The sequence below is a fragment of the Onychostoma macrolepis genome, chromosome 16, assembly GCF_012432095.1.
Source record: "Onychostoma macrolepis isolate SWU-2019 chromosome 16, ASM1243209v1, whole genome shotgun sequence".
NCBI lineage: Eukaryota > Metazoa > Chordata > Actinopteri > Cypriniformes > Cyprinidae > Onychostoma > Onychostoma macrolepis.
Window position 1 is genome coordinate 35,662,210 of NC_081170.1, and position 15,529 is coordinate 35,677,738.

The 15,529-nt window shown below is 38.7% G+C and overlaps 1 protein-coding gene across 1 annotated transcript; it reads left to right on the forward strand.

The window, feature by feature from the left end:
- The first annotated feature begins 10,498 nt into the window (after positions 1–10,498).
- irx4a (iroquois homeobox 4a) lies at positions 10,499–14,702 on the forward strand. Its single transcript, XM_058747232.1, has 5 exons — positions 10,499–10,688; positions 11,070–11,309; positions 11,884–11,990; positions 12,407–12,723; positions 13,515–14,702. The coding sequence occupies exons 1-5, from the start codon at positions 10,644–10,646 to the stop codon at positions 14,147–14,149; spliced, it is 1,344 nt and encodes a 447-aa protein (XP_058603215.1). The 5' UTR covers positions 10,499–10,643; the 3' UTR covers positions 14,150–14,702.
- Positions 14,703–15,529: the final 827 nt, after the last annotated feature.

Genomic DNA, 15,529 nt, shown 5'->3' on the forward strand with positions numbered 1-15,529 from the left:
TAAGCAGAAGAGACATAAACTCAAGGAGAAAATGCCTTTATAGGGTTTTTTTTTTCTTACAAAAACATTGGTAACATGGTAGAGCTTGAAGAATGCAATCAACAAATAAAGATAATTGGATAATTTACTAATTTTGACACCAGGTTATAGAATGGGTGCAAATTCAAATCCGTTATCATAACTTTATTATTAATTTTAATGTTTAGAATTGTTGTACAGAGTGGTAACACACAACTGGACCTGCTGTAAGGATCTATTCCTGCTTCATCTGACCCTTACACATGACTTTAGTTGGTGTAAACTACTGTGGTCAGGTGGTTTCAGTCATATTAAATAGTATTTTGACTTGAAAAACAGTTAATGTAGGTATGAACCACATGAAGCACATTTTAGGTTACCATCACACTGTATGATTTCATTTAGGTTCAGCCATGAAGGTCATGACATGAGGTACGACTGGCAAAAATAGTTCTATCTAATAGTTCTCTTTGTTTTTCATTGTTACCTTGCTTTCCACAGAGCAGAGAGAGGCTGAGTTTGGATTTAAAGCTCAACGCCACAGAAGAGATGGAGGAATAATGGTTTGGGGCTTAGGGAGGCTCTGTGTGTGTGTGTGTGTGTGTGTGAGAGAGGTCTCTTTCATGGATATGGGGCATTTATGTGTAATGTCACTCTATGCTGAGAGGTGGAGGTAGGAAAGGTGTAAAGCCCAGAGGAGCGGGCCTCCATCAGTCCGTTCCATTAATCGGCCTACGGGAAGGAGCCAGAAACTCCTGCAGGAACCTTTATATAATGAAGGAGAACTTCACCGTTTGTCCATCTGACAAATTCAGTTTATGCTTTTATTCAAATATTATTCATTAATTATAGGTCAAGAAAAGTCATGTGAAATGAGCTCCTCTGCAGATTTTCACAGAGCAGAAGATTTCTGAATGTATTCTCAGGCCACAGTGCTTCGGAGATGGAGAAGAAAGGTGGGCGTTAAGGTGTAGATGGACTGGATAATTCAAGAGCATCATAATATCTCCTGATGGAAAACATGAGGCTCACATACTTGTAAAGATGTTAATGTTAACCAATCTCCTGGTTCACCGATCACTACTATCCATCTATTTTCCAAACCACTCTGTTCTCTACTACATAGGGCTTTCATTAATAACATAAGACAAAAAAAACTACATTTTGTTGAGCTGGGGTTGGAAAACGGGACACTTATTGGGTATGAGATGATTTGTAAGGGTATTTAATGTAGGTTGAGCAGTGAAGTTAACATGAAACAACCAACATTTTGAGGTTTATTGTGGTTAAAAAAAAAACATTTCTCATTTTAATTTAGATTAACTTAATCTGCTAAAATAGCTGCATAAGAAGAAGAAGAAGAAGAACACTCAAAAAAATATTCATTTGATGAACTCAATTTAATTGAGGGCAGGATTTCCATCCAATAAATATGTGTAACCCCAACTCAAAAAAAAAAAAAAAAAAAAAGAAAGTTAATGCTGTATAAAGAAATGTAATTGAGTTGGATCAACTCAATTTGATCAAATATAGTTTAAATTAAATTGATACATTTATGAAGCGATTATTTTATACCTGTTGAACTCAAACTCAAATATTAAACTGGAAAATACATTTTACTCTCCTTATCCAGCCCTGTGCAAAGCATGATGGGAAGGCAAAATCCACTTTACACAAGTAAAATAATTTACATGTACTCTCAACTCAAATTAATTAAGTAAAGTGCTTGTAAAGCATTGTGTTGAATTAACTTCATTTAATTAAGTAAATTGAACAAGCATCAAATGTTATTTCTGGGCTACTTACTGTAATTGAAACGTTCATTCAAAATGAAAATGTTAAGTTGAGCCAAAACGCAACTGTTTCAAGTTAGTTTAACACAATGCAATTGTTTAAATGGGAAACCTAACACAATGGTGTTACATGAAAATGATTTTTTAAACAAACTCAACAGAGTTGTAGAATTTATTTTTTTTTTTTTTTTTTTTTTGGAGTGAAGAAGAAGAATATAGAAATAAAATATAAATAACAAAAACTAGTATGTAGTAAAATAACTATGTTTAGACATTTCAAAAGATTGTTTGAAAATGATTTAATAATATAATAGAATGGCTTTTTTATGAGAGTGTGTAGATTCTCCCGCTGAGAATGTGGAGTTTGTGAGGAGAATCCTGTGGACTGAGGAGACGTTGGCCACAGCTTTGATCTATGAGGAGATTACAGCGTGTCTTCACTCTAAATGCATTAACCTTGAGAAGAGCAGAACATCTCTCTATGCTCCATTAGACAGCAGCCATCAAGAGTTTCAACCCGCACTCGCTCCTCAAGACCAGCACCAGAAACACTAGTTGCGTGTCTCCAAATGGGTTTAAAAAATAGTTGCTGAACTCACTGCATCATATGTTAAGTGCTGCACATTTATTAACTAACTATATTTTAAAAAGAAAAATCATGAGAAAAACAAAGATAACGTCTTTAAAACAAAACAAAAAACTATAATATCATTAATTAATTCTAATATAATTTAATCTAATATCATTATACAAATTTTACATGACTAGACTAGTACTGTAACAGTATGTTTTTTGTTTTGTTTTTTTCATGGTATGTAGTTTCATGTACTGTTTTAGCAGATAAACATGTTCCCAATCTTGCAGTAAAATAAACCACTGGTAATGCATGTTGCACTTGTGCTTGTTCAAATCTTAAGTAAAATGCTAATAACATCTGTAATGCCTGACTTTTAAAGAACAGATGAATCAAAAGATATAATATCAAATATTTCGACAAGAGAGAGAATGTCACCTCTCAAGCCTTTAAAAAAAAATAGAAAGAAAGAAAATTATGGATTTTTAATGGATCCATTTGTGGATGTTTACACAGTTCTGTGCTTCTAAATTAAATCTCAACTTGGCATGATTAGAACACTGAATTCAACTGAAACGTTTGATCAGGCTTTGCATTTCTAGGGCAGACTGGCAGATTTAGGTACATTTCCATTGAACTTTGTGTCAAGTTCAACAAAAAAAAGCAAAAGTGAGGACAGATCCAATTACAAATGGATTCACACAAGAACACTGCATTCCCCACTACTGTTTATTGAGTGGAAGAAAAAGTAGAAGAGTTTTAAAAAATAACGAAACGATCCTGGACAGAGGCCAGTCCCAAAAGCCAGAGTGTGTTCCTTATGAATATTATTCGGAGCAGCATTGAGGAGAAGGCAAGTTGATGATGGCCGCTCGTCATTGTTGTGAGAGCGTAGGCAGCGTGACACAGTAATGCATGCTAATGTAAACATCAGCACTCCTCTCAAATCAATTCAAATGTGCTTATTCAGGTGGAAAATAAACAAGGCAGTGAGGGAGAAGCATAGCGTCCTCCAAAATCCAGCAGATAATGTCATTTCACCATCCTCCCTTCAGCCGCCTCAACTTCACACTTCAAACGCACCTTTGAGGGAGTTTTTTTGTTCATTGAAGCTCAGCTTATTTACACAACTTTGTTTTACACACGTGACCATGACATTCAACAACAAGAGTGGAAAATTGCATTTGAAATGGTCATTAAAGAGAAGAGTATTGCATTAGTTGTGTGCAGTTTCAGCAGCCCTTTCTAAGAGACGCTTACAAACCAATGCTTTTCTGGAAGTGTGGAAATGAATCTGCACTAAATCAGCTTTAAATGTGTCATTAAGTCATACAGAATGATCTTTAATTTGGGATTTACATGCTGATCTATAATAATCAACTGTTTAAATTTCACAGCAACAACTGCTGGAACTGGATTATCGGTCAAATAACATTTTGAGATGAAGATAAGGAGGAGAAAGGAGAACAAACATGCCAGAATCTTAGAATATATAACCACATGATGTGATTTTGTTGTAGTTTTATTGTGTGTGTGTGTGTGTGTGTGTGAGTGACTGAGTGAGTGTGTGCATGTGTGTGTGTGTGTGTGTGTGTGTGTGTGTGTGTGAAAGGAAGCACATGTGTTCAGCCTATGGCTCTAACAAAGTCTCCTGTCAATCAGAGCCATGTCTGTGCGTACAGGTATGTGTGTCCTGAATGACACTGATGTCCAGTCCAGACCGGTCCAGATCAGAACCAGCACTGACTCCTGACCCGCCTCAGCTCATTACACAAATGAATGAATAATCAGCAGAGAACAGAAAGAGATGGGCAGTCTGGAAGAAAAATGCATTTTCCCAAATAACCCACGCAGCGCATTTTCTCTCCGTCCTGGCCCACTTTTCTTAGCACAAAACACTAAAAAGACATTATTCATGACTTTTACAATAGCCAGCCTCATCTTTAGGCCTGTGAGGAACATTAGAGCGTGTGAGGCTACGATTATCCGGAGCCTCAGCACTCACAATTATTAATTCATCACGCTGCTTCAGAACACAAATGCATTGTATTGTCTCATTCAGCATCTTATTTTACCCGTAAATCGGCCAAATGGGATGCCTTCTAATGACAGAGCCATGTTAATATCAAAGCGAATAGGCTCTGGGGCGCAGACGGGAGCACGGTGTGGAAACTCAATCACAAGTCCCTTCAATCACGAAACGGGAAACAGGGACGCGTTTGAATATTTTTACCTGGAAGTATTAAAATTATACAATTTTAATAGCTATTTAACATGTAGTTGCTTTTTTAGCTGCATGCTTCGGCTGGAGAAAAGGAAAAGGCGGGCAGGTAAAGTAGGAATTCTCTTGGCAGTTATGAGCAGGACAAGCTCTTTCCGCCGGGAACTTCTTGCTGATCTGTTCCGCTCGGAGTCACTGACTTGTGAATTTCTGCTTGCCTTTGTCTCGTTCCCTCTGCTGCTGGTAAACAAGCAGATCCTGGAGCCCAGATCGCCTGAGGCTCTTCACATTCTCCTAAATATCTATTCGACCGCCGCAGAAACACGGACGCACCTGAGAGGAGGATTTAAGAAAGCAAACATCTCCTCAGTTCTGCTGTGACAGTCAGACAGCTGTCTGTCATTAAAGTGTGGGATGCATTAGAACTAGAGACAACATAACACTGTCTCAACCTTATTTCTCAGTATGTTCATCTGCAATCATGATTCTCACAGTCAGTATAACAGCTATGAAATAACCCAGTGTGCAATGCAGCCCAAGAAATAAGATTAATGGAAAATGACATTTATCCATCTGGACTGGAGCAATATTAAAGTAAAAAGACCCTGACACACACACACACACACACACACGGTGTTATTTTAGTATCAGTGATATGGGTGAATTCAGGTAAATTGTGAGGCGTTTTGCCTTTGAGATGAATAGGGGAAAAAATCCCAGTTATCATATAAACCATATTTCAAATTAGAATTAATTTAATATTTTCTGCTTTCATTTTAATTTTTGTTAAAGTTTTAGTAATTGTGTTTTTGTCTTTTTTTTTTGTAATTTTTTGCATATAGTTGAACATATAATTTAATTTATTTATTTGTATTTTGTATTATTATTATTTAGGTTTAGTTAGTTTAGTACTTAAAATAAGTTTAAGGGTTTTTTCATATTTTGTTTTATTTCAGTTACTGTTTGTTTCATTTCAAATAATGTTTTTATTATTATTATTATTATTTCATCATCATCATCATCATCATTATTATTATTATCGATGATGTTGTTATTATTATTATTATTATTTTAGTTTTTGTTGATGATATCAACCCTGACACTTTGGGAAGCTGATATTACTGTATATTCTTGCATTCTGTGTTTGACATGCTAAACTTTATCTAAAACTATTTTAAGAGCATTTGCTGATTATTGCACGTGTAATACACATGCAACTTTTAGAAATGTATAAACTGATGAACTGTCACAGTGTAGGACCCTTTAAATGAACTAGTGAAGACAAATTAAAACACAAAAATGAAAAATGTCATCAAAACAGTGTCACAGCACCTAACATATAAGACTTGCCTTTGATTTAAGCCCAACATAAGCAAAAACAAATTGTATGTGCAACAAACAGCTGCACAATAAGAAATTGTGCATCTCAGTCAATTCATGCATAATCAACTGATCAATTAACACTTTATTTGCATGTGCAAAATCTCATTTCATTTTATCCGTGCACTGTTAACAAAGCACGGCTATAAGCACGACTAAATGCTTCTAAAGCATGCTGGTCAGATGCCCTCAGCTGAGTGTTTGCATCTCTAACTAGCTGTTTGAGGAACACCTGCTCGGCTTAACTGAGCAGAGAGAGCGTGAGCTGACCCTCCTGATCAATAATGCATGGAGAGTGAACAGCAACATGCGAAACCTCTTAGCCACTGCAGCGGAGGAGAGCAGAGACGCCACTGGCTCGGGACAGACAGCAGAACACATCAGACATGATCGACACTGTCTTTGACCCACATTCATCACATCATCACATGCAGATGAAGGCAGAACCTGCATTTCAATACCTTTAGAAAGAAAGCATGCGTTTATGATCATCTATATGTCATTTACGTTGTTTACCTTTAACCCAAATCAAACGCCTCTGACCGTTAACCTGCCCCTGAGCGCTAATATATTCATCAATGAGCACTTAATTAGATTTCTAATGGAACTTCACTGCCAATGCTCAACCATGAAGTTAAGAAAAAAGCTTCATAAGGGTAATTACATGAACTCAACATCATATCAATCCCTAATCCACACTCCCATGAGCCTTTGCTGCACTTTACTATGTTGATGTTACCTATGTATGGACATCAATGCAGTGCATTTATGATTGAAAATGCGCATTGATTGTAATTTCCTACACGCTTGGGATTTATCTGCGTGCCAGAAAGCAGCACTCCACATTTTATGTTGCTTGATTAATTTTACACTCCCTGTAGCAGTTACTGGACTTGCTTCTTTGGGGAAAATGCAGCAGTTTTTATAGTGTTTTCTGTCATTTGTCGCCCACAGAGAGAAAATGCTGTAATATGGTGATCATGAAAACTTACAGAACACAAGTCTTTATTCTTCAGAGAATAACACATTTGTGGTCAGTTCAGTCATAAATCAGTGAGCACATGTCTGACTCTGGATGTTGTTTGCACCTTCCTCAGGTTGAGATGTGCATGCAGAAGTTGAGCTGGCAGCGTGATGATCAGATCAGACCAGATCTGAAATGCTATTATTCACGGCTGACCAATATTTTGAACAAAGCATGCAAGTAAAAAGAGGCTGAGGGAAATGTTGTCATTTCTGTGACTGCTTATTTTCTTCGTTTAATTAATGAAAATAAGAAAGATGCATGATTCACTGAGCACCTTTGGAAAGCTCATAACAGAAGAGCTCTAATCTGCTTCACCGGAGAGAGAGAGATAGACTCAAAATAGAAGTGCATGGACTTGTCAAGACACTTACAGGAGAATGTGGAGCTGCTTGAAATCTGCCACAAATCATCTCCTCACACCTCCTCACGGTTACAGGATCATTCCTGAGAGTGAGATTTACACAGAGCAGTGCTGTGTTCACCTGAACGTCTGGCCTCAGGCAAATCCTAGAAATATTGTGTGATTATTTAACTCACGTACTGATTGGGGTCTGAAAGACTCAAGAGCCATTTGTGAGAGTGAACAATTAATTTTCTCTTCATGAAAACGGATTACGAATTAAATATAAATGTGATAACGCACTTTGTTGTTTTGTTTTAGGTATCAGAGATCCCATTTATAAAATATGAATAAATGCAATTAATTTACATTCTCTGCAAAGGAGTGTTGTCTATAGCAGTGTTAACTGGTTTGTTTTATTTCTACAAAGAGTAATTTTTGCTGGGGTCAGAATGACAACATTACTATACTGGATCACAATCATCTTTCTAAAATAAATACATAATAATGTTGTGTATTACTGACTGCCGGATTTTGAGTCAGAGCAGCATTTCAAAATAATTTGAAAGGAAATAAATAGTGCTTTTTATATATCTAATCATGCATAATTAATTACAACCTTCCACATCCAAGTAATGTTTCTCTCTTTATTTATTTTTTTATTTTTTATTTTTTTATTTTTTTAGTGAAGGAATATTTTTTGTAAAGATGCAGATTTCAGAGCAAATGATAATCAGCATCATGTATTAATCATAGTGTTGCTTGTCATGTGAATTTGCTCAAAATGAATCATTTCCTTGAGTAATTGTAATTTATTTGCCCTAATTAACTCAATTTGTAACGGTTGTAGTGGTCCTAATGGATGTAGGTATATGACTTATATGAGATGTATAGACCTGTACTTCTCCTGTGAGCTGAAGGAGGATGAAGAGGAGGAGGAGGAGGAGGAGGAGGAGGTGATGAAACATGCTGTGATTGATTTGTGCTTGGTTTTGTCGGAGACAACAAAAGGATGCCATGTCCTTTCAAGGTGTAATTCATGCAGCTTATAATGCTGATGAGACGTTACTACTAGATTTACGCATGACAAGGATCCTGCTTATCCGATCAGATATTTGGCAAAACTTCAGAGCTATTCTTAAATCATGTTTAAGTGTCTCGGACCGCACTGCTTTCTTTTGAACGTATTTCCATATTAAATACAGCCAGTCATATCTGATCCATCTGTCCAAAAGAGCCGAGCTTCGTTTAAATCTTTAACGAAAAACAAGAGCACGAACTCCAGCGCAGACTTCATTATCCTCTAAAAGCTTATACTAGTGCGTCTCAATATTTAATAGGGACCCAAATAACACCAGCAAAGAAAAAAAAAAAAAAGATAATGTAAATGTATACGGAAAGCTATTGCGGACTTGCCCATCAAACTTCACGGATGCATTACCTGTTTTCACTGCAGTCTAGTGTGTGTGAGGAGGAATCAATCATAGAGTTGATGTTACTTGAGATAAAATGTCACGGGCTATTTTCAGGGGAAAGAAAAGGACTCATTTAGCTCCGAGTGCAAGTGCGCGCTCGCGTTTGAGCCTGATATGACTAGATCTACACTGTAAAATATACGCATAATCATGACAATTAACTGATATCCTCTCAAATAATTTGTACTTTATTATTTGCTTTGATTAATTGCTTTTCCCTTGAGAAAATCATCGTCACTTAGTAAATGAATGCGAATGAAGGCGGTGCGGGTCAGGCGCTTGACCTCGCGTCTATTAACACACACACGCCGACATTTGCTCGCTTATTGTCTGACTAATTTAATTTCACAGAACACTTATTTTCCAAACTCAAGCGCATGCCAAAGGAGAGGTAAAGGGTGAAAAAAAAAAAAAAAAAAACTTGCCTGATAAAAGTCTAACTCAATTTGAGGACAAGTACCTTCATCTGTAAATGAAAGCAATTATGCGGCCCATATTATATTATGTTGGCCGGTCTCAAGATAGTCATCAATCACCCGCAATCGAGCTGTCACTGCGGGCAGATTCGTTTCTAGCAGGCAGTTTTCCAGCTGGGGAAAAGAGGAGTACATCATCATTAATTTGACTGTGACCCCGGGGCTTCTCACATGTCTGAACCCACAGTCAGCAACACACCTCCAGCACTTCATCTCAATGGAGGAAATCAAGAGCTTTACATGAAGACACACTGACAGACCATAGATAGATAGATAGATAGATAGATAGATAGATAGATAGATAGATAGATAGATAGATAGATAGATAGATAGATAGATAGATAGATAGATAGATAGATAGATAGATAGATAGATAGATAGATTTTTGGTATCACGTGAAGCACTTTTTAATTTCTCAAAACATTTTATAGTAACTATTATTTCAGTGCTAAATAGACAAATCATGAAGTATACAGACGCACAAATATAAATATTGCACTTTTTGCTTAAGTATTGCAGCTTCAGACTTTTGTTTATGAAACTAAATGCATAGTAATTCGAATTAATATATCATCTGTGGCCTGTGAAACTAATTATTTTAAATAAGATAATCCACGATTGCAGCTGATTGTGTAGTAAGTATGATTTATGATATCTTTATTTATTATTTTTTTCCCCCAAGGTAAAATACATATATATGTGTGTGTGTGTGTTTGTTAATGCAGGCAAACACATTGGATTATGTCTTTAATTCCTGACTAAACTGAGATAAAAAATAAAAAAAAGGCGCTGCAAAAGCGATATAACAAAAGATAGGGTTTGATCGTCAGATTATAGAAGTGCAACCTCTTTTTCCAAAACTCGGTTTAATTGATTAGCTCAATTACAAGTCCATTGTGCCTTAAAAATTCACCCCCACCCCTCTGTCACTCGTTGGGATTTTTATCCCGAGAAATGCATATTAAAGTTAGAGTCTGGTCATTTTGACTGGGTTTCTTCTGACGTCAGAGCCACCGGCGTTTAAAACAACCCGCATCTGGGCTGACGTGTTTAATACTAGTTTTTATAACGCAAAATATGTATTTCTGACATCAAAGACGGCAATTCGCCAAATTTTTCACGATGCGCGCGGCTGCGTTGTAGAAGTTTAATAGAGCGGTAGGAGAGCATCCATCTGCAGAACACTCTCAGGAAGGCGTTTAAACAAATTAAACATGGTAGTGTTGCGCTTCGCCCTATAAGCGCCCGGCAGCTTTATGCTTTACCAATCAATCGGTACAGTGAAACACAGCAGACCTGCAGTCTCGCCTGCGTTCCGGCACACGGGGATCACTCTACAATGTCCTATCCTCAATTCGGATATCCTTACTCTTCTGCACCTCAGGTAAGAGTCGAGCGCTTATTCTTGCACTGATTCAGATTGTTTAAAAGGGGAAAGGCGCTCAGGTGCGCTGCGGGTTTGAAGGCGATACAGATAAAGGTTTAATCGGATTTCTGCGCTGGGCTTCCCTCTGCGCTTATCATTTTACAAATCTACAAACACGCGTTCGAGCCGCAGACGCATGCAAAAGTGCAGATGCGATGACAGAGGGAAGGACGACAACAGTTGTTTTTTGGCCGTGATCCAAAAAGTGCATCGTCCTGTGGGGGCTGACGGCGGCCGATGCCAAAAATCAACTTTCACTGCATTTTCGCCGTTTTGCAAACTCGTACAGGTTCGCAGGCTGGTGTTTTATTCATGCTGTGACATTTCCAAATGTTCCAGTTCCTCATGACCACCAACTCTCTGACATCTTGCTGCGAGTCGAGCACCAGGTCCATCTCGGATTCGTCGGCGCAGACGCCCGTTTACTGTCCGGTTTACGAGAGCAGACTGCTGGCCACCGCGAGACACGAGCTGAGCTCCGCCGCCGCGCTGGGGGTCTACGGGAGCCCCTACACCGGCGGCCAGGGCTACGGGAACTATGTCGCCTACGGCGCTGACGCGTCCGCTTTCTACTCGTTGGTGAGTTTAGAACACGCGCGATTATAAATGATAATAATGGCATGCGTTCTAGCAGTGAGTCGTTATGTTTAGATCACCAAAACTCTATATGCATTTCTATATCTGAGAAAAATGTAAGTTTATAAAATAAAAACATTAACGAACCTTATATTACTTTGTATGTACAGTCTTAAAAATAAAGGTTATTTGTTGGCATTGATGGCTCCATGAAGAACCTTGAACATCCATGGAACCTTTCAAATGCAAAAAAAAAAAAAAGGTTCTTTATAGTGGAAAAGGGTTTTTAATGTTCTTCAAAATATAACTTTTCATTGAAAGGTTCTTTGGGGAACCAAAAATGGTTCTTCTATAGCATCACTGCAAAAAACACCCTATTGAAGGCTTTATTTTTAAGAGTGTAGTACTTAATTATCGCAGAACTGGTGCGTTTGAGTAGAGTTTCATGGATTGTTTTCTACATCCAGTGGGCTCCAAGTTTAGGATAAGCATAATATTTTGCTCATTATCGTGGTTATATTAACAGGCATGATAAATGTGAAGTTTAATTGCTGACAGCTCTTGCATTTATTTCCAGGGAACGTTTGATGCCAAAGATGGAAGTGCGTCTGCGCATGCGGGTATAACACAGGCTGCCGCATATTACCCATATGATCCCACCCTGGGACAGTACCAATATGACAGGTATTGAATAGCGGCCTTCATTAAGAGTCTTCTGATTGACAATTAACATGACTCGGTTCATTTGGATCAATTTCATAGGCAGCGCTCAACTTACTGATGCAATAATTAGCGCACTCATTTGAACGCTTTTTTTTTTCTTTTTCACTAAGGAAATTAAAGCAATAACAAATTTTCCCTTGAATTTCAGGTCACTGTCTTTGATGTATATTTTATGTTATATCATGTTTGGCCTTCAGGGTTTCCCCTGAAGTGCTTTAATGGACAGATACTCGGCCGGTGCACTCGATCAAGCAATTTGTTCGCTCTGTTAAAAGCGAAATGCGAGAAAGTGTATAGGCCTTAAGGAAATAAAAGTCTTTGCATTTCTATGTTGCACTGCAAAACTTTTCCCACCACACCTTTCTCTCCTGCCACAGATACGGATCTATGGAGGGAGGAACCAGAAGGAAGAACGCCACTCGTGAGACGACGAGCACGTTAAAAGCGTGGCTCCAGGAGCACAGGAAAAACCCCTATCCCACCAAAGGAGAGAAGATCATGCTGGCCATCATCACCAAGATGACCCTCACGCAGGTGTCCACCTGGTTCGCCAACGCCAGAAGAAGACTCAAGAAGGAGAACAAGATGACATGGCCACCGAGAAACAAGGGCTCAGACGATAAGAAGTACGATGATGATGATGATGAGGAAGGCTCGCAAGAAGATCAAATCAAAAGTGAAACCAACGATGACGGTCAGCCCCATTCCGTTCTTCACAATCCTATCATATGTCAACGGGTTATTATTAGGCCTATTTACCCTATTTTTTAAAACATATGTTATATTTCTATTTAAAAATAAATAAATTACACTCCAGCACTGAGCTATCTGAGATCTCAAGGATGTTCCTGAAAAGCGCAAACTTTTAAAGGTCTGGTGAAAGGCTCACCAAGGCAGTTGTCATTGCTAACTATTATATTGCTAACTATTTTATTGTACATGAACTTACTATTTGTGACCCTGGAGCACAAAAGCAGTCATAAGCAGCTCGGGTATATTTGCAGCAATAGCCAACAATACATTGTATGGGTCAAAATGATCTATTTTTCTTTTATGCCAAAAATGATTAGAATATTAAGTAAAGATCATGTTCCTTGAAGATATTTAGGAAATGTCCTACCGTAAATATAGCAAAATGTAATTTTTGATTAGTAGGCTAATATGCATTGCTAAGAACTTCATTTGGACAACTTTAAAGGCGATTTTCTCAGTATTTAGATTTGTTTTACTCCCTCAGATTCCAAAGATGTTGTCCTATCAAACCATGCATCAATAGAAACCTTATTTATTCAGCTTTTGTAGAAATCTCAATTTGCCCCTTATGACTGGTTTTGTGGTCCAAGGTCACATTTGTGATGCGTTTTATAATGTAGATGTATTTAGTTATACTAATAGAAACGTTAGTTTCGCGTGCTCAGTAATTCTCAGGCTTGTATATTTTGTTGCATCTCGCTCTCCACTTACTCCATCACTATTTTTGAACAGAGAGCAAAAGTCGAGAAGACAAGGAGCTCCAGCTGAGTGACTTGGACGACTTTGACACCATCGAGTCTGAGAGCTCCGAGTGTGAACTCAAGCACCGCTTTCACATGAACGCGCACATGGCGACCACCGACGACCGCCTCAAAGAGTCTTCTCCAAAGCTCTCCATTCCCGGTCTGCTCGAAGCCAAAAGCGGCATGAAAAGCACCGCGGAAGACTGCGAGCTTCGGAACAGCAAACCGTGCTTCCAGCAGCAGGGCCATGCGTTACTGGACAGCAAACCCCGCATCTGGTCTCTGGCCCAGACCGCCACAGAGTACTCCTCGTGTATGCTTCGGTGTCAGCCATCGCCCTCAGACTCCTCACCTGTCAGCGGCCTGGAGAGACAGCAGGACTCACCTGTCACGACTCTCAGAAACTGGGTAGACGGGGTTTTTCACGACCCCTTGTTTAGACACAGCTCCTTGAACCAAGCACAGACGAACACTACGGTTTCTTGGACCACCTCGACCAAAGGGTCGATCTTAGAGACTGGAGTCCTTGGACGCTCCAACAACGTGATAAAAACACAGCAGCAAGAGGCCAGCAAGGACAGTATGCCATTTCCAAAGGGGGTGAATAAAATATTCTGTTCCTAGCACACCGAATGACTCTCGAAAAGACTGTTTGGAATAGCTGTTTACGCTTTCAGTTCACAAACAAATGCCAGACTGTGAATCGATGGGCCCAAAATACGTTTTGTTACATAAAACCATGAGGAAATGTATGTATTTATTGCTGTGTTGACATCTCACTGGCGAGGGGTTGGTTTATATATATATATTTATCGGTTTGGTTGACGCACGTTCAGATTATGTAAATTAACTGGAAGTTTATGTTCTGAAAGACTGAAAAAAAAAAAAAAAGTTTACAGCCTAGTTTTGTTCCAGCTTTTATCGTTTCTTTGGCATGCATATGTTGCTAGTTTTTATTGATCATTCTTTTAGACGAACTCCGACCTTGTTGCAACGACTCACAAGTGTCACTGTTAAGAAAGCATCGCACAAATGCACAGATCTCCTCGAAACGGGGAATGTTGAAATCTGCTCACTATAATAAACGGTGGATTTTTCGCAGCTTTTGTTCTGTGTATCGATCAGAGTCGCTGTCCCTGGTGCTGAACACACGCGATAGAGATGAGATTCACCTGCTGGCTTCAATAAATACATCTTATTTGATTATCTCATCTGCATTATTTTTAATTATTTCTTATTTTTATTTGTCACTAAAAAGTTGCAATTTAGCATTTGCATCATAAAATACAGGCTTACAGCTACATATGCATACATTTCCATAAAAATAAAAAAAAAATAAAAAGCATTGCTTTTGAAAATGTAAAAGTAATTTAAATTTTAAATTTGATATCATTAGGCCAAAGCAATGGCATCACAATATGAATGGGCCGACTGTCCACTCTAAATAATGTACACGATGTTCTCAGCAGTGATTGTTTCGTGTTCACTGTGTTTGGCTTTGTAATAATCCCCCAATAACTGTTTATCATTCTCTCCCGTCCTCTGATGGGAGAGATGAGGCCCTCAGGAGCCATAAGACAGCGCTGGATGAGCCCCATTAACCCGCCATAACCAGCCTGTAATTGGGATGTTTTCAGTCATCATTCACTTCACTCTATCGATTTCTACTCTCTCTTTCTCTGCCTCTGATAATATTATCGAAGCGCCAAATCCTTTACCCTGACCCAACACTTGAGCTCTGCAGACAGGCCGTTTATATGGTAGAAGGCGAGATCATTTGAAATGTTCATCTTGACACGGACCCCTCAATTTCTGGAGCTCCTCTGCACTCGGAGGCTTTTTCACCGGGGCGCGTCTCTAAGTGAAAAGGGCAAGAGAATTAGTTGGTCGAGATAAAAGGGCAAAAACACGCGGTCAAAGGCAGGAGTTGACAGTGATGGTGAAAGTGTGGCCCCTGGAGGACTGGGGTCCGCTGAGAGGGCCTTCGCTGATGAATTTCAATGT

What these genes read in the sequence shown, in the direction of transcription:
- irx4a (XM_058747232.1), top strand. Translation starts at nt 10,644, where the DNA reads ATGTCCTATCCTCAATTCGGATATCCTTACTCTTCTGCACCTCAG. An exon ending in CTTACTCTTCTGCACCTCAG is followed by an intron (nt 10,689 to 11,069) that starts GTAAGAGTCGAG and finishes CAAATGTTCCAG; the next exon opens with TTCCTCATGACCACCAACTC. An exon ending in GGACAGTACCAATATGACAG is followed by an intron (nt 11,991 to 12,406) that starts GTATTGAATAGC and finishes CTCCTGCCACAG; the next exon opens with ATACGGATCTATGGAGGGAG.